The sequence below is a fragment of the Helianthus annuus genome, chromosome 11 (assembly GCF_002127325.2).
Source record: "Helianthus annuus cultivar XRQ/B chromosome 11, HanXRQr2.0-SUNRISE, whole genome shotgun sequence".
Lineage (NCBI taxonomy): Eukaryota > Viridiplantae > Streptophyta > Magnoliopsida > Asterales > Asteraceae > Helianthus > Helianthus annuus.
The window spans coordinates 186539994-186560785 of record NC_035443.2 but is presented as its reverse complement, the minus strand read 5'-3'; the positions used below and the strand labels follow the sequence as shown (position 1 = coordinate 186560785).

General features: G+C 36.5%; 1 protein-coding gene across 1 annotated transcript in view; it reads right to left on the bottom strand.

Annotated features, from left to right (window-relative positions):
- Positions 1–6268: 6268 nt before the first annotated feature.
- Positions 6269–20792, bottom strand: part of LOC118484216 — a 37423-nt gene continuing 22899 nt past the window's right edge. Inside the window, exons 7-8 of the mRNA XM_035980219.1 lie at positions 7707–8693; positions 6269–7193 (exon numbers count right to left, since the gene is read on the bottom strand). Of these exons, the coding sequence (XP_035836112.1) occupies positions 6285–7193; positions 7707–8693 (1896 nt within the window). The 3' untranslated portion in view covers positions 6269–6284. The remainder of the gene's footprint in view (positions 7194–7706; positions 8694–20792) is intronic.

The following is a 20792-nucleotide window of genomic DNA, read 5'->3' as shown; positions in this document are numbered from 1 at the left end:
TTGTTCATTATGAACAAAGGTGATATTCTTGTTATTCTTTTAGTTTATGTTGATGATATAGTAGTTACTGGTAACAGTTCTACTGAAGTTGCTAGGGTTAAAAGGTGTTTAAGTGAGAGTTTCTTAATAAAAGACTTGGGTGTGCTTAAATATTTCCTGGGTATTGAAGTTTTATATTCAGGTGACTCTGTTTGTTTGTCCCAACGAAAATATTGTCTTGAGCTTTTAAATGAGTTTGGATATCTTGGATGTAAACCTGTTGGGACTCCTATTGAATTGTCTCATGTTATTACTAACAAAATTGAGAAGGACAAAAGTTATTTAGAAAATATCACTGGTTTTCAAAAGTTAATAGGTAAGCTGATATATTTGTCTTTAACTCGTCCTGACATAAGTTATGCAGTGCAGTTCTTGAGTCAATACATGCACAAACCATGTCAGTCACATTTAGACATTGCTTTAAGACTGTTAAGATACTTAAAGCAATGTCCAGGAAAAGGTGTTATGTTCAGGAAAACAGGTAATTTTGATATATCAGGTTTTGTTGATTCAGATTGGGCTAAGTGTTTGTCAACCAGGAAGTCAGTTACTGGTTTTGGCATATTTCTTGGAAATACTCTTGTGTCTTGGAAAAGCAAGAAACAAGGGTTTGTTTCAAGGTCTACAGCTGAGGCTGAGTACAGGGCAATGTGTTCTGCTACTTGTGAAGTGATGTGGATTAAAAATGTTTTGTCTGAATTAGGAATTAATTGTACATTACCTGTTTCACTGTTTTGTGATAGCAAATCTGCTATCTCAATTTCACAAAATCCTGTGTTCCATGAAAGAACTAAACATTTTGAGTTGGACTTGCATTTTTTGAGAGAAAAAATTGCAAGTGGCATTGTTGACCCACAAAAAATTGCATCTGAAAATCAGATTGCAGACATTTTTACTAAAGATTTAAGTGTTGCTCAACATGAGTCTTTATGTGAAAAATTGGGTATGTATAATATGTTTAGTGCATGAATTATGGGGGGGGGGGTGTTAAAAGTAATGATTCTATATCTAATTCATGTCATTAACATATTATTCATATTGTTATTCATATTGGGCTGATGTATTGTTATTTATTCTTATTGGGCTTTGTATATCTGTTGGGCCTTTGGGTCCGGTTCAAGTTGTTGCAAAGTTGTTGGTTTGTTGTTCAGGTTGTTGTGGGCCAAGGGCCATGTGAGATCTTATGAGAAGTTCAGGGGCTTATATGAAACATTCTATTTGCCTTGATATATAATGGATGTGAGAGAAAGATCAGTTCAGTTGTTCTAGATATTTCTTAGGGTTTCATCACATCTCTCCGTATTCGCTTAGTTCATCGGTGATCTGGGTTGTTCGTGTGAAGATCTGATCATCAAGCTGTCTTCAAGCTGTTGAAGAGTTTCATCAGTTTTATAGATCTCTGTTAAAGAGATCATAGTTGTATTTGAGATCTTGTTGATCTCTGTTTGTTTCTTTTGTATTTTTTGTTTGTATTTCTTCGTTAATATTCAACAGATTATGTAATCTGTTGAATCTGTACTTTGTATTACACAGATCTCAGATATTTGAGATCTAGGGTTTGGTTGGGTACTTTTTTGGTTTGGGTTAATAATAGATTTTGTCACGTTTTTTGTCGCTACATCTTGTGTGATTATTCTGTTAGTGTTAGATCTATACCATTTTACAACTTGTGTCAACTATGTGAATACGTTTAGCTAAACGGGTCAACACCAGGTTGTGTTGACCCAGTCGTCTGCAACAAACACCTTGCTGCATGGTCGTTCCAATTCCTCAGTTTGCAGAAACCCTCCATTGACAAGACATGGTGTTATTTTTGTTGGCCATTACGTAGAACAACTTCACTGCATTCTTCCATTCACCAATCTTCACGTCCTTCATTGCCCTCATCACTTCGTTATAGGGCTTGTATGGATGTCCAAGATCGGACCACACACACCAGCCCCAGTTTTTATTTCTTGGTTTTATATATCACAAAAACTATCGTTTGTTGATTTTGTTGGTGATAAAATCAGGCAGGAGATCATTTCTGATTCAGGTGGTGTCAGTGAAGACATCAAGCATGAAAATTGATAAAACCGTTTCAGTTTTAAATGAAAATGTGGATCTTGGTGCACCAAGCGAACAGATTCGTGAAGCTGTCAAGGAACCTGTTGCAGTTTTGACCGAAAAAAGGATCTTGAAGTACCCGAATTAGAGAACAGGCTCAAGAGAACAGGTTCGAAGAAGCTGTGATGAACACGTTGCAATTTTGATTGAAAAGGAGGATCTTGGGGGGCCCCAGATTGAGAAACACAATCAATCGATCACACCGAAGAAGTTGTAGGAAAGCCTGAACGAACCTGACACGGTTTTGACTGAAAAATAGGATATTGGTGCATCCAAAATTCCAAATACATTGTTGAAGAAGCTGATTCAGTTATGAGTGAAAAGGAGGGAGGATCTTGGTGCACACAAGTTGGAAAAAGTGCTCAAAACATCAACTTATACAACAAAAAGTCAACAACGGCCATTTTCAGTGCTCACAATAGCTTCCACTGATGGCGAAACTTTACAATTGACAAAAAAAGTCAAAAGTCAACTGTGGAAAGTCAAATGTAGCAACATCTGACATTTTCTAGCCTACATCATTTATGACACCAGCGGCACCAAAAAGAAAAGATAACAAAAGTCAACTGTGAGAAAGTCTCATTGGGATTGGAAGCGGGCGCCTTTGACTGTTGTGGAAGTGGATCAGTTTGGCCAGCTCAACACTGTTTTGGGATCTGTTTTACATACCAATAATAAGGACCGCTGGGTGTGGGAAAGGGTTTCAGATTGTATGTTCTTGGTTTTGTGGTGTAGAGATTTGATGTGCAGGTTTTCGGTCTCGTTTGCCCCCTTCGATTGGGTTAAATGGGCCCCGAAGAAAGTCAACATATTTTTGCATGTCGGGCTGAACAAAACCGATTGGCGACACTTAAAGGTTTGCAAAGACGTAATGTTCATTGTGGCTCGACGTTAGGCAGATTTTGCGGTGAAGCGGAGGAAGACGCGGACCATCTTTTGGTATCTTGCTACGTTGCTACAGTGGTGAGACATAAGGTGTGCACCTGGTGCAAGGTCCCTTGGAATCCAATTTCTAATGTAAGGGATCTGCTCAATTTATACAAGGCTGGCGATGTTTCGGGTCACAAAAGTAGTCTGCTAAGACTGATTTTTATAGCGTCATGTTGGGCGATATGGAAAACACGTAATGAGTTAATATTCTCAGGCAAGCGGGCATCAATCGATCGGATTTTCGGGGAAACGCAGGCGATGCCATTTATGTGGATGAAGCACAGGGCGAAAGAACAAGGCTTAAGCTGGGCAAATTGGTGTTCTGTAACTTTGTGCTAGCACCTTGCTGGTGCAATTTTGTATGTACTGTTATGGTGATTGAATAAAGTATTTTTTGCCGTCCAAAAAAAAAAAAAAAAACAAAAGTGAACTGTGGGAAGTCAAATGTAGTTCCCAACGATGACCAATGTCAACAATGCATATGAAGGAAGAGAAATAAAGAAGTGATGGAAAACTATTTTTTTCAGCAGCCACTCATTTTGACTTGAAATGAACTGAATCACTCAGTTTTGGGCTACTTAGTTGCCGACTTTCGGTCACTTTTTTCAACAAAATTTGCATTTTAGTTTTTCAGATTAATGCCAGCAATTTCTTGACTCAAAACAACAAAATACGAATCCATTACAAAATAGGTGGGTTAGTGACTAGTTTAAAGTCTAAACTGGTTCGGGTTAGTCTTGTGTCAACTATGTGAATACCTTTAGCTAAACGGGTCAACACTGTTGGGTATAATCTTGATCGGGTCAAAGTTGGGTGAATGGGTATGGGTCGAAACCGAGTTTAGCATTAACGGGTCGGTTACGTTGTTGCAAAATTGGTGTAGCTTGACCGAGTAAAACGGATGTGCACTGTGGAGCAAGCTGAACATTTAAGTTGTTAGCTGGTCAAAACACCAGGTTGTGTTGACCCAGTCGTCTGCAACAAACACCTTTCTGTGCGGTTGATCCAATTCCCGAGTTTTCAAAAACCCTCCAATGACAAGATATGATGTTATTAGTTTTGTTGGGCTTTACGTCGAACAACTTCACTGCATTCTTCCATTCACCAATCTTCACCTCCTTCATTGCCCTCATCACTTCGCTATAGGGCCTTGCTTGGAAGTTTAGCATGTCATCACAACTTTGCTTAGCACATATAGGAGATCTTGACCGCTCATGTCCTAGTAAAACACCTTTAAGAACTGAAACTAATTAAAGTACTACAGAAGATGCTGAAAGTACAACTATGAAAGCTTTGAAATCAACTGCATTAAACATGCTTAGATAAAAATGGAATAAAGTTGCACGTAGTGGTAATGGAGACGTGGGTGCTTGTAGCATATTATCAAAACATCTTTTGCTGCTGACCTGCTGTTGACTATATTGACTTTTTTGGTAATGGAGACGTGGGTGCCATCATCATAAACCAGCAACCACCGCCATCATCTTCGCTGTAAACCGGCACACCACCATCCACATACCATCGCACTTGAAAAAAGAGAAAGAAAAATGTGGTTTGACCAAAATTTACCTAAGTTAACTAAATTTTTTGAATGGAGTTAGTGGGTTAGATGAAAATGGCAAAAAAATGACAAAAGTCAGGGACTAAAATAGCAGGAAAAAAAACTATTTGGACTAAAATGGCACGAAAAAAACTATTTGGACTAAAGTGGGAATTTTGGTCAAACCACAGGGACTAAAATGGCAATTTACTCTTGAATAAAAACCCACAAAGGATCCTGATGAAATTGAAAGCATGTGGATAAAATTAAATCTAGGAAAACGGACGGTCGTGTGAGGTGCGGTGACGGGTCAGAACGAGTTGGGGCCGCGATGAGTTCAAGTTGGAACCGGTTATTTAAACTAAGGGTTTCTTTTGGTTCGGGCCAGAACTGGCTTCTGAGACGTTTTCATGATAATTGTACCAAGGGAAGCTGATTCAATGAAAACAAACCTTAAAAATCCCATTATGTTTTTGTAGGTAAACACTGGTGTTGTTTTTTATTCTCAACTATATGCTTTGGAGGAAGCACTTGGTTATATAATTCCGTTAACCTATAGTATCTAATAATAATAACACGCATAGCCTAGATTAATTATATTTTAGCAGTATATTTTCTGATATGTGTATTCTTACATTGGCTGAAGCTCACCGTTCTTTCGTAACTATTACAGGTTTCAAATTCACAAGAATACACTAATTATATGTGCAGGACCTGGTTGACTTTCAAGTTCTAAAAGTACTTGTGCTTGAAGCTCAATCACCTTCTGATATCTACACGTGATTACATATTTCTTAACTACATTTATCAGGCAAAACATTCACTGATAAAATCTAGATTATTATGAGAAAGTTCAGGGGCGTCCAGTTCTATTTCGGGGCCAACAACGAAATTTGATGCCTTTTTTACTAAATGAAAATTCATTATATCTAAAAAAGCATCAACATGACATTCATTTATACAAACAAATTAAGTTATATGCAAAAAAAGAAAAAAAAAAAAGAAACAGAACAACTCAATCCAACTTGCCTGTTTAAACCTATACGAAACAAGACCCATATGAATGCGAATCTGTTATTCAACCCACCCCACCTAATACACCAACCAAAAGTACCTGCAACTAAGCCTCCTTTCATATACGTGCATTTGTTCATGAGATATTCAGCCGAGAAGGTGTAGCAGTCTTCCTAAGAATCTTCCTGAACTCACATATCAAGGTTGTCAGCAGCTTAAAACTCCACAATTCCACATGATAAAATCATTTTAAATATTTATAACAAAGCAGACTTACAACAGTCAGATTCAGCTTAGTCATCGGTTTGGTCAAGTAACATCTTTTCCTTCTTACGTATTTCAGAATTTTCAGATTTGCCAGTCATGTTCATATCGTGCAATTCACTGGATAGCTCAACTACTTGTGTCTCAGTTATGGAAACATCCGAATTCAACTGGGGCAATGGGAAAGCCAAACGAAAATTAAAATCGAGATTAGAAAATGACAGAATAGGATTGGCAGCCCCAGGAAACTGTGTCTGGGCTTTCTAATTCGATTCGGATAATGGTATAAAAAGTTACCAGACATAATTTTTATTGTATTAAATGAACACAAGTTAAAGCTTTGGTTTATGCATTAAACAAACATGGCTAGATTACATAATAACTATGATCATTAACTTACTTGAAATTCCAATGCCTTCTTAAGTTCTACCAAAACTTCTTTTGTTGTCGGTCTTTTTTCTCGTTCAAGATGTAGGCATTGGTAGGCAATCTCTTGAAATGTAGTCAACGATTGTGGCACGATTTGTTCCCTTATTTGTTCGAACACCACCTCAGCATGTTTTCCTTCTTCAAAGTTGTTTTTAATGAAATCCGGTAGATAGTAACCCTCATGTTTGTGGATTGCAAACGTTGATCTCCCGCACAAAATCTCAAATAAAACAACACCAAACGAGTAAATATCGGATTCTATGGTTAGGAATCCCGATTGTCTATAAAGTGGGTCCACATATCCTTTTGTGCCACACGCATGATCGATGATATAGTCTGTTTCCTGATTTATTGAACATATTAGCGAAAGCCCAAAATCAGCCAGTTTTGCTTTCCAATCATTGTTTAACAGGATGTTTTCAGTTTTGATGTCCCTATGTATCACCTTTGCTTGTTTTCCTACTCCTCTGTGTAGGAAATCCAACGCTCTTGCAACATCAATGCATATATTAAGTCGTTTCACCCATGTAAGAGAAGTATCATTCAAATACCTATCAAGACTTCCCCTGGACAAATACTCATAGATAAGGACTTTTTCATCATTTTCATCACAGTAGCCTACAAGACGAACGACATTCTCATGTTTATAATCCAAAAGAATTTGGAGCTCACTAAAGAATTGTTGTTCTCCTTGACCAAACCTTGTATCCAATCGCTTTGCAACAATGGTTTTAAATCCATCTCCATCTTGAAGGTTTCCTTTATAAACTTTACCAAATCCTCCCCCACCGATGAAATTGTCATCATGAAAGTTTTGTGTCACCCGTTTTATGTCTTCAAGTGACATTTTGGGGTTATCCTTGTTGTTGTTCTGTCAAACATGACACACCAAATAAAATAAATATATTAATAACTTCAATAAAGTGGTAATAGAAAACTAAATTGGTATTATCTTTTTCTAAATATTATGAAAAACTATAAATGATGAGTAAATTGATAATTGGGTCACATCATTGATCACAAACACTGAACAACATGATTTTAATATGATGATAAATGTCCCTTATAAATATGCAGTGTATTGTGTTTTCTAAAGGTTTTGGATTGAACTTTTATTTATTATTATACTTACGTATAAGCAATTCTAGCAAGGTCCTAACTTAATAGTCTAAAAGATAGGATTGATGAATTCCCACAATGTCTAAAATGTAAACTTGATAGGTTGATCCTATACATTATAAGTTGGAAAGGATTTTTAACAATGAATTTTATATATTTTGAACCCAACCTCATAAGGCATTCTAATTTGTTTTCTATATAACAGTGAACCATCACACATATTACTTCTAGGCATTGATAAACTGAATTTAGAATAGTGACTTACCTGAAAGAATAATGCTTTCTCAAGTTCCTTGACTACGACTTTCATTGTTGGGCGTTGGTCTTGAGTTTCCGCCACACATTGGTGTGCAATTGAAATAAACGTGTGCAAAGAATCCTTGTTGGGTCCTCTATTTAGAACAAATTTGTTTTCACCAATTTCTTCCTTTATTAGAGGATCTATCATCTCTTCTAGTGATCTTGTGCTGAAGCTTTGTCTTGCTACATGGGCCAGCCCTATGTCACTCTCCTTAAGGTAAATTGGGTCAAAGGCTAATCTCCCACATAGAATTTCAAACAAGACTACGCCAAAACCATAAACATCTGATTCTCTTTTTACCTTGTCTGTCTTCTTATATTCTGGATCTATGTAGTTGTCTCCGCCAATCCAGTCGAGATAGAGAGCTTCGTCTTCTTGATTTGGAGGCAAGAATACGGACCACCTAAAGCTAACAATCTTTGCCTCCAAATTCTCATCCAACCCAATGTGGTAACTGCGTATATCACGGTGTATTATTGTCTTTTGGTCTTCCATCTCATAGTGAATGTACTTCAATGCGTGTGCAACATCAATGCAAATTTTCAAACGTTTCTCCCAAGTCAAAACACGCTTGTCTTTGAAGTTTCCCAAATACTCACCGAGATAGAGAGCTTCGTCTTCTTGATTGACAAGGATCATCTCAGACTCTTCAAAACAAAATCCAAGCAAATTGACTATGTTGGGATGCTTAATTCCACCGGAAAGAATTTCTATTTCTGTGAGAAACTCTTTTTCTCCAAAAAACTTATTTCCAGAAGGGGGGTAACGTTTGATAAGTACAGTTTTGTGTCTCTTGGATGATGGATTCTCTTTATCATAATGCTCGAGTTCTGCTCTGTAGAAAGCATGGCCATCTGTGAAATTTGCAATTCTGTATTGGTTTGAGAAATAATGGGTTGCTGATTGAATATGAGTGAGAGGAATCTTCAAGTGTTCCAAGTTCTTCCCCACCTGCAAATTAAATACGTGACAAGAGAGTTACAGCTAAGATAGAAAAACGAGAAGGGAACTGAAAGAAATTGAATAGTTAATATCTCTTCAGATGAAGCTAATATCCATCTAATTCCACCCTCTTCGCATGACAGTGAAAGTTCCAGCCAGATTTGAGGTAAGCAAATGTCCGTCACTCGACTCTGGAAACCAGACGACCCCTGCTTTGCTTCTATTTCATGTGCCCTAGTTTCACATTTGGTTGCCTTACAATGGTCCAGCCCACCACGTTTTTACAAGCCCACAAATCATTTATAGTTAGCTCAATAAGTAAATAAAGCCCATATATTGAGTGATAATATGAGAACAATATAAATCTTCTGGGTTAAGCTTGGTCAAATTAATTGTTCGTTGCCTATAATAGGCCTAAGAATAGATTTGCTAAAATTATATATTGTTGTTAATAATATGTGTTGCCTTAGTGTTATTGAAGTGAAATCAGTTACTAGACCAACTAATTAAGTTAATTGTTGGTAAGAAAGAGGATTATATATGTTAATCTTTATGTAATTTAAATAAAATTAAATCATAAACTGTAAAGGGAAGTTTAGGAAGTATCTGTTGTAACACTTGAAATTATTTAACGTATTTAGCTTGTTTCATAAATCAAATGAAAAATTAGATGTTATAAATAATTAGATGATAACGTATAGCAGCAAGCATTTTGTAAGACAACTTAACTTAATAAGAATAAGAGAACTTACATGTTAGTTTAATATACCTTTTTTTTCGTTTTTGATTTCAAGGTAATATGTGTTATGGGGCTCCATTGGGGGCGCCAATGGTGTCACATTAGCCACAAGAGGGTCGCAAACATCGCGATGGGTGGGCGCGCTTGGTGGGGATAGCGGGCATGGGGCAGGGGCTTGGTGTGGATGGCGGGCGGGGGGCTCTTTGATGATACCCAATACCACATATCACATAAGGTCCCAATAATCCCGCAACCTTTGTAGTGTGAGACTTATTTGAACACCCCCCCCCCCCCCTCCACCTTTCACCAATAAGTCTAAGAGTTGAATTTTCCATTAGTTACGTTATTTTTTAAACTCGAAGGCATTAAAGCTTGAAACATTCAATTAATTTCATATACGAGGTGATTTTTTTGGGATAAGCAAATAGTATTTGTTAACTATTTACATCATGTATGCGAACTCTAAACTATTTAACTATTTATTCTTTTCTGTTATTTTAGGTGTCAGCAAATAGTATCAAGTACCGAAACCGAACAGGTGCTGGTCAATGTACCGTACTGAACAATTTTTTGCGCCAATTACCGACTTTTTGCGTTTTTGAGGATTGGTGCTTTCGGTTCGGTACTGGTATTTTTGGTTGATTTCCTTCAAACACCGTTCCGTACCGAAAACTTTTTGTTTTTTAAGATTTTCAGGATTGGTACTTTCGGTATCAGCATATTTGGAACCGAGCTCATCCCTTTGTCACGTAACTTTATGGTAGACCGTATATAAACTTCTATGATTTCATGGATATCCTTAATAAATTAGGTTATATTTTATTTCTATTAAATATATTTAGAGTGAATTGCAAATTATGTTCTTTATCTACATACCTAATTTCAGGCGGTATCATTTTTCTATATAATTGACGAGTTTTGTATTTATTATTTCAAAATCTTGCACGGTATGTCCTTAACCCTAACCTAGTTAATTTTTTTCTGTTACGTTAATTTTGATCATGTAATTTGCACATAAGGACAATTTTATCATTTCACCTTTTGAAGGACAAATTATATGAATAACTTAAAAACCTATCCATTTTATTAAGAAACACCTCTCTCTCTCTTTCACTCTCTCAACTCTCTTTCTCTCTCTCATGAACCATATCCATCTCTGCAAATCCATATACCAAAAGCTTAATCGATGGCACTATTACTCTGTGAAAATAATACAAGGGTTTTTGTTTTTTATCTTACAAATTGGGGTTCAAACATTATACATGTCAAACTCATTGTCAATATTTTCTGTTTTAGCAACGTAAATATGTGAAGTCCTTATATTGTTTGCCCTAGATGATATATACTTACAAAATCGCTATCAGTTACAATAGATTTTAACCAAATCCCACCCTAGGATTCAAACCCCCATCCTACACCATCGCCATTTTGATCTGCGACCAACCTCACCGCTAATCCACCGCCTATCCCACACCAACGTGATTTAGATCTACGACTAATCCCAAACTTAACCGCATATCTGACTTTGGAAGAGGCGGTAATGGTTGGTTGTGTATGCATATATGTATAGAAGAGGCAATAATGGTGATCTGGAAATTTGGGAATTAGGGTTCTTGGTGGTGACAGGTGGAGGTGGTGGTGGATGATGGTGGCGATGGTGGTTGGTGGTGGCTAATTGTGGCAGTGGTGCTTGATGGTGTAGAACTAATGAAAGAGATGAGTAGAGAGAGAAGTAGGTGTATACTATGTGTGCGTATATATATACTATTATATTAATTTTTTAAATTCAATTTTGTTTTATTTATTTAAAATATTTTTATATTAACGGATAGAAAGACTAATATACCCTTGTGTTACCTGATTTAACATAGAAAAAAAATACTTGAGTAAATTGCCATTTTAGTCCCTGAGTTTTGTTTAAATTTGCCATTTTAGTCCAAATTTTTTGCCTCTGAGTCCCTAACTTTTCCCTTTTGTTGCCATTTTGATCACATACACTAACTTCATCCAAAAACTCCATCTTTAACCAGGGGTATTTTGGGGATTTTCATTTTAAATGTTTTCAAATGCCATTTTGATCCAACTCCAAAAAATCAAAAAAATTCCAAAAAATAATAAAATTCTAAAAATTCTAAAAAAATACAAAAAATCCTTTTCGGCGCGAACCATTTCGAACCCGAACCGTTTCGAGCTGAACCGTTTCGACGCGAACCGTTTTGACCCGCACCGTTTCGAGCTGAGCCGTTTCGACCCGTACCCGTACCGTTTCGACTCGAACCGTTTCGAGCTAAACCGTTTCGACACGAACCGTTTCGACCCGTACCGTTTCGAGCTGAACCGTTTCGACCCGTACTATTTCGAGCTGAATCGTTTCGACCCGAACCGTTTCGACCCGTACCGTTTCGAGCCGAACCGTTTCGAGCCGAACCGTTTCGAGCCGAACCGTTTCGAGCCGACCGTTTCGAGCCGAACCGTTTCGAGCTGAATCGTTTCGACGCGAACCGTGCCTCGAAACGGCACGGGTCGAAACGGTTCAGCTCGAAACGGTACGGGTCGAAACGGTTCGGCTCGAAACGGTACGGGTCGAAACGGTTCGCGTCGAAACAGTTCAGCTCGAAACGGTTCAGCTCGAAACGGTTCAGCTCGAAACGGTTCGGTTCGAAACGGTTCAGCTTGAAACGGTTCGGTTCGAAACGGTTCAGCTCGAAACGGTACGGCTCGAAACGGTTGAGCTAGAAACGGTTCGGTTCGAAACGGTTCAGCTCGAAACGGTTCCGCTCGAAACGGTTCAGCTCGTAACGGATCAGCTCGAAACGGTACGGGTCGAAACGGTTCAGCTCGAAACAGTACGGGTCGAAACGGTACGCGTCAAAACGGCTCAGCTCGAAACGGTTCGGGTCGAAACGGTACGTGTCGAAACGGTTTGGGTCGAAACGATTCAGCTCGAAACGGTTCGCGTCGAAACGATTCAGCTCGAAACGGTTCGGCTCGAAACGGTACGGGTCGAAACGGTTCGCGTCAAAATGGCTCAGCTCGAAACGGTTCGGGTCGAAACGGTAGGTGTCGAAACGGTTCGGGTCGAAACGATTCAGCTCGAAACGGTTCGGGTCGAAACGATTCAGCTCGAAACGGTTCGGGTCGAAACGATTCAGCTCGAAACGGTTCGGGTCGAAACGATACGGGTCTAAACGGCTCAACTCGAAACGGTTCGGGTCGAATCGGTACGGGTCGAAACGGTTCGCGTCGAAACCGTTCAGCTCGAAACGGTTCGCGCCGAAACGGATTTTTTGTATTTTTTTAGAATTTTTATGATTTATTAGAATTTTATTATTTTTTAGATTTTTTTGGAATTTTTTTGATTTTTTGGAATTTTTTTGATGTTTTGGAATTGGATCAAAATGGCAATAGAAAACATTTAAAATGAAAATCCCCAAAATAACCCTGGTTAAAGATGGAGTTTTTGGATGGAGTTAGTGTATGTAACCAAAATGGCAACAAAAGGGAAAAGTCAGGGACCCAGAGGCAAAAAAAACTATTTGGACTAAAATGGCAAATTTGGACAAAACTCAGGGACTAAAATGGCAATTTACTCAAAATACTTGTTAGGGGTGATGGACATACCATGTAATATCTTATAACAATAAGTATAAAACTCGTCAATTTTAAAGATAAAGAACATCGTTTGAAATTAGGTATATAGATAAAGGACAAAATTTGAAATTTACTCATATATTTATAACCAAGTTGGGAGTTAAACCGGATAAGTTGAATTGATATAATAGAACAATGAAAGGAAAAACATTGAGGGTCTTATTAGAATTTTATGTGTTAATCAAAGTTCCAATTCTTTCTCTGGTTTAGCAATAACTTGGGTGGTATTAGGACGTTGTATTTGTAAGCAATTATATGGAAAAAAATGTTATAAAAACTATATATCTATCTATATTATATAATAAAGTAAATAAAATTGAGGACATATGAAGCGTCATGTGATGATCTTCATAGAGTTTTCCCGCCTATCCCGACTAAATATACCAGTAAAATGTGTTTTTAATTAAATTATATAGATAGATATAGAGGTTCCAATATGAATGCTCTAAACACTTAAATATCCAATTCTTTTTTACCAATATGAATGCTCTAAACACTTTAATATCCAACTTTTTCTTTTGTAATTCTTGATCTTGATTAACATTTCTAAACTTTATTAGCGGTTGTGATTGATTAAGTGGATAACTTTCTTTTCAGACCTACATCATGATAACGATTTAAAAAAAATATATATATATATATATATTTCAATAACTAAGATCCTCATGTATAAATATTTTAAATAATGTTTATCTTCATTGTTTAAAAAAGGTTTATAATATAATGAAGGGTTCATATGAGAATAATTTTTTGTAAGAAGAAAAAAGAAAAAAGTTTCAACCAATAAGAATGCTTCATTTTACTTCATTTAATATTTGCATTTAATTTTAATACAAGGATATATAGGTAACTTACAAAAATCATTAATTTGTATTATTCCCCTTTAATAACTAACTAAATTAAATTTGTAATTCATTTTCAAAATATATATACTTTTTCCAAATTAAAAAAACAACCTAATTTAAAGTGTAGAATAAATTACTAGTTGTAGGATAAATTACGAGTTGTGTAGGATATATTTCGAGGTGTGTAGGATAAATTTCGACTGTGTAGTACAAAATTATATAATGGGTATATGTAGAAATATAAGGATATTTTGGTCCTTTTACACGTTACGTCCTTTAGCTATAACTTAGTTTTCATGGTTAAATCTGAACAAGTGGACCCACATAAGGATATTTTGGTCCTTTTACCACATACGCTTAAATAAATAAATAGAAATAAAACTCACAAACTCTCTCTGTCTCTACAAACTCTCTCTCTCTCTCTCTCTCTCTCTCTCTACAAACTCTCTTTACAATCTGGTTTGGCAGCACCTCCATCGAACCACCATCACCATCACACCACCACCGCCATCGCTACACCACTCTCTCTAGACGTGTTTCCAGAAGAGTTGTCTGGTCTTCCACCAGATCGACATATAAAATTTAAAGTTGATTTAAGACCGGGAGCTAAGCCGGTAGCTAAATCATCGTACCATTTAGCACCTTGGGAAATGAAGGAGTTAATGAAGCAACTCCAGGAACTATTAGATAAATGCTTTCTACGTCCAAGTCATCACCCTGCGAAGCTAGAGTACTGTTTGTTAAGAAGAAAGACGGAACGATGCGTATGTGCATTGATTACCGCAAGCTGAATAAGATCACCATTAAAAACAAATATCCATTGCCCAGAATAGATGATTTGTTTGATCAACTTCAGGTAGCGAGTCATTTTTCTAAAATCGATCTTAGATTAGGATATCATCAGCTAAAGGTTCAAGAAGAAAATGTACCTAAGACTGCTTTTAGAACTAGATACGGCCATTCAAGAACCTAATAAATAGTGTCTATAGAATGTATCCAGATAGGTTTGTCATTGTCTTTATAGATGACATACTTATCTATTCTAAAACTCAAGAAGATCATGCTAAGCATCTAACGATAATTCTAGAAATCTTAAGAAAAGAGAAACTATATGCCAGATTTTCTAAGTGTGAATTCTCAAAAGAAAAAAGTTCAATTCCTAGGGCACATAATAAACAAAAAGGGGATACAAGTTAATCCAACAAAGATTGAAGCAAGATCCAAATGGGAAGCTTCAAAGACGCCTATGGAGATTGGGAGTTTTCTTGGGCTAGCGGGATACTAGTGAAGATTTATTCAAGGCTTCTCAAAGATTGCTACTCCATTGACAGGCTTAACACATAAAATAGCAAAATTCCATTGGGTCCCAAGCAAGAAGAATCCTTCAATACCCTCAAATAGAAGCTAAGCACTATTGCGATCCTATCACTACTTGAAGGATATGAAGATTTTGTAATTTACTGTTATGCATCTTATATTGGTCTAGGTTGTGTGTGTTGATGCAAACGGAAAAGGTAATAGCATATGCATCACGACAACTAAAAATTCATGAAAAGAATTACACATACGACCACGAACTTGGTGCCATAGTGTTTGCTCTTAAGATATGGAGACACTATTTATATGGTACCAAATGTGTGATATATATAGACGATAACACATATTCGACCAGAAAATGTTAAACATGAGACAAAGAAGGTGGATGGAATTAATTAAGGACTAAAATTGTAAAATTAAGTGTGTTTTGTTGGTATAATTTCAAGGGATTTAGAATCCCATCCAGGCAAAGCTAATGTAGTCGATGATGCATTACGCACGAAGGAGAGAATCAAACCAATGGTAAAAGCCTTAAGATTGGATATTAAAATCAATTGTTTAAATCAGATTCAAATTAAAGCTTTAAAAGATGACCATCTCAAGAAAGAACATATGAAGGGAAATTTAAGTTGATGACAAAGGGGAAGATGGAATTCTAAGGTTTGATAAAAGAATTTGGATACCAAAGATTGGTGATATCCAAAATAAGTTGTTAGACGAAGCCCATAGGTCCAAATATACAATACATCCAGGATCAGATAAGATGTACAAGAACCTGAAAAGTCATTATTGGTGTTCTAGAATGAAAAGATCTATTGCTCAATACATAGAGTTGTGTTTGACTTGCCTTCAAATAAAAGTTAAACATCAAAAGCCTGTTGGATTATTGCAACAAAAAGAACTAACAGTATGGAAGTAGGATAGAATAACTGTAACGCTCCGCTCTTTCCGTTTTTTTTTTCATTTTAGAAATGACTTGATTGTTTTTCTGTTTTTAGAATCGCGGTCGAAAATCAGATCGAAGAATGGATTAAAAACGGAAAACAGCGCTTTTTACGCAACCGACCAAATTTTTTATGTGTTTTAAAAATACTAAACCATCATCTTACGACGTTACGGAGTGCTCATATTTTAAAAACGAGTTCAAAAGAGAATTCAGGCCACTAAACACGGGGATTGGGCTTGTCAGCCTTGGGCCCAAGCCCAAACCCACTAATTAAACCCTAAGTATATATAGCTAGTAAAACCCTAAATAAATTTGTGACAGCCGTTCAGCAACTTCTCTCCCTCTCTTTTGTGTCTAGACCGTATCCTCCTTCCTTTCCCTTTGATTCTCTACAACTGAATCAAAAAAACATAGAGAACTCACCTCTTTCCAAAGCACACATACTGAGCATTTGCAACAAATCACACACAACACCCTCCTCCTTTCTCTAAGTTACACACACAAAACAACCATCTGAGCTCACCCCCTCGACCCCTCATCTTCTCCGGTCGGATTTTCGGCAAGCACCAACATCCTCCAATCCACAACTCACCAGCCCTTTCCTTTCTCTGGTGAAACACCCTTTTGCTTCCTCTCGTTCCCTCACTACAACCGCGACGAACAAAAGAGTGGCGCCGCCGCTCGCGGTGATGGTGGATGTGGATGGCTGAAAACGGCACCCCCTCGTTCTCACCTCGTTCTCGGGTCCGACCGTCCACATCCGTGACCGACGATGACGGACGACAGCAGTTCACGGTGACGTCGGTGTTCCATCTTCCATATCCCTTTCACTCGTCAACAATCGGATAATCGGAAGAATTTGCAATATTGTGAGTATACTCGATCCCTTTTTCCCCTTTACACTTTGGAATGCAACATGTATGCCTATTCAAAACAACTTTTATGCTTAAACAAAACATACTCTATCTATGAACTAGACATGAAACTATTGTGAATTTTTGCTATGCTTGTATGCTCTATGAACGATTTGGAACGTTATATGCTCATTAACTTTGCTAGCCCACCTTAACAATTATAGCGCTATAGGATTAACGCCCCACCCGTTATTCTATTAGGTATTGTTAAGTTAAACATACCACCCCGCTAAACTATTGGGATTAGGCTATTGGATGGGTTGTATTCATGGGTTTGATCATATTGTACGGCAAAAATTGCATTGCTAGTAAATTTATTCATTATGTAACATGTTGGATATGAGTTTTTATTCTATTATGCTATGAAGTCAAACTTGTATACTCGCCTTTGCTTTTTCATTGAACACTATTTTAATACATGTTGCAGGTTAATTGATGAAGTGATGTTACAAGATGAAACAAGATTTAGGTGGACTTATAAACACACCTAGATTAAACTATTTTGTTGTTGTACATTTGAAACAGTTATGTTGATTTCTTGTATTATACTTTAGCAATTTATGAAATCCAATTTTTAATTTATATTGCCACATAGTGTTATGATGTTTTGAGCAATTTGTTCGTCTCATCCCGATGTTTCCGCTATCAGTTGGGGTGTGACAGATTGGTATCAGAGCCATAACTATAGGGAATTAGGAAAAGTAGGAATGCTTTTACCTAGTCTATAGTTTTAGAGCCTTATTCGTATGTTTTGCTTGAACTATTACATGATACTTTATTTGTTTCTTATTTATGCTCTTTTAAACATGTATATCACTCGTTGGTAATATTCGACATGTTATTCTTATGCATTAATGCTTGTCTTAATATGTGTTAATACTTGATTCGTTGTTCGATCCTTTACGTATTATTCTTGACCTATTTATCTATGTGTTAATACTTGATTTATCATTTCATTATTTATGTACCATTATTGATATGCCCTCTTACGTGTTTATACTTGTTTGCGTATTCCTTTGACATACACTTCCCTCACGCATTTTACTCGATATTTCTAAATCCAAAAACACTCATAATACACAAACGAGACGACTTCACCAAAATAGGCGTGAAACCCACAATTTGGTGAATGACTCTCGATCCTTCTACCTTTCTTTTCTTACACGAAATTCACCACCAATTTAGGAGTGAAATCCTCACCTTGATGGAGAAATTCAAATTTTGAATTCTGGTGGACCCTCGTCAAAGTGTTGAAATCAAATTTTGACCCGACGAGTACCAACCACACTTAGGATACTAAATCACCAAGTTAGGGGTGAAACCCGCACCTTGTCGACTGGTTCCACTCTTTGATTTTCATAAATCCCGCCAAGTCTCGAAATTTCAATTGATTTGGGACATGTAGTAACCGGAAGGGTAAATACCGTTAACCGACTTGTCGGCGAGAGTATTTCACCTATTAGGCCAAAGCATGTTGTTAATTTCAAAAGACCTTTCGACCACTTTGGTTAGTCAATGTTCAATTTGGAACCATCCAAGTTTATTTGAGCTTACACGCTTTATTATTTTCGATCTTTTGTCAATTTTGAACAATTTTTCAAGATTTCGTTTTTGCGCAACATCATACTCTTACTTTTCATACGATTATATGTTATTAGCATGCATGATTTCACGTAATTTTATTTATGCTTTGTAAACGAGTAGAGACATATCATCGAGATATGACTGATATCCTTACCTTGACGATTAACTCCGCTTCTTTTCTCATCTTACAAAGACCTCACCAACGGATTTGGGGTGATTCCCTTACCTAGGTGATCGTTACCACACTTTCTTTTAATAGGCTATATTATGTAAACATGATCATGCTTATACCTAAATCATTTATCATGTATTTCAAAATGTTTCATTTATTTAAACGTACCTCTTATTCTATAACCTATCTTCACATCACTCGCATACACAAAAATTTTAATGTTACCATAAACGCGTGTCCCTCGATTTTCAAAATTTCACGAAATACTACTTGTCAACCTAGTCGGTTTAATAAATCCGTTGCCCACAAATTCACCAATCAACGTAAACATTGAAACACGCTCCTCTCACACCATTAAACTAGAGATTGTTATTCTCAATTAAGAATCAAATCAACTTTTTCGCACACACCTATAAATTACTATCAATATTATTCAATGATTTACTAAAATTCCTTTTCAAAACCAAAGAAACATTTTTCAACAATCACTAAGTTCATGTACCAAATTCCTTTCTCTAGGGATCAACTTTTTCACAAGAAGCTGTAAGTTTCAAAATTTCTAACACAAAGTTACTTAAAACGATGCAAACTTATTACTCTCTAGAACCTTTTCAAAACCTCACTCGATACGTAAATTAAATTCAAAACACGTGGGCAAGGAAACTTCATAAGAATCGACAAATTTTCAACTTATGTAAACTCTTTTAAAACCGTAGTAGCATTTCCATTCCTTTACAAAGTACTTTCCACATAACCAATAGACGTGTTATACTCCCTTTACATTCACAAGCTAGAGTCTATATTTCCTGATAACTCAATCTGTTTTAACTTCATGTTTTGCTCAAACAACTATATGTGTATATCATTTTACGTGTTTTAGTTTATATCTCACGACAATTTCACTTATACACTCATTTTTACCTTCATACTCAAAACTTCTTGGCTTTTACATGTTTAAATTCGTAAATTACGATTCATACCATAAACAAAATCATTACATATTACACTCAAATCCGTATTCGTATTTATACATCTTATGTCTACACTTATATTTATATTTACACATTTATGTTTATTTTCATAATCATATCCATATTCATACGTTTTATATTATACTCATGTTCCCAAATTACACATTTATACTACACTTATATCCAAGTTTCTGTTCATATTAATACAATTATACTTACACACACATTTGTGCAATTACGTTTACACTAATATTCATATTCATGTTTATACTCACACATCCTACTTATACTCATACTTATTCAACTATGCTTAAACTCATATTCACACCCGTGCATTTTATTCATGCAAATACAATTATGTTTACGCTTATATTCATGGTTATACTCGCATTTATACGACTTATGTTATACACATACTCATATATATGCCCCCATTTATACGATTTATGTTTATGCTCACGTTCATTCGTATATGCTCAAATTGTACTCCCGTTTATACTCATTTTTTTTTCATACACGTTATGCTTATACTTGTAATCATACTCTTATTCGTGCTTTTGTGTTATGCTCACATGCATATTCATGTTAAAACTTATACCATGATCATGCTTTTCGTTTTACTCAAAATTTATACACATGCGGCTGTACGCGAGCGAAACCCAAGGGATTCGCTTCCGTTGGTCTTATACTATTTGGAACGCAAACATGCTTACAGGCTACATTTCTTTACACACGCAATGTTATTTTCAAAATTTATGTATACCTTGATTCATACGCAACTAGTACAAGCTATGCGAATCATGCGACGATTGGTATAATCGCGGGTGCACACGGGATTATAGTAATGGACGTATGAGAACCATAGAATGTGCTACTGCGTATGGTAAGACACGAAACGTAACATGACACCGAATACGAAACAGACGTAATGTGGTCAAAACATGGTGGATACGCCGTTGGTACTTCCTA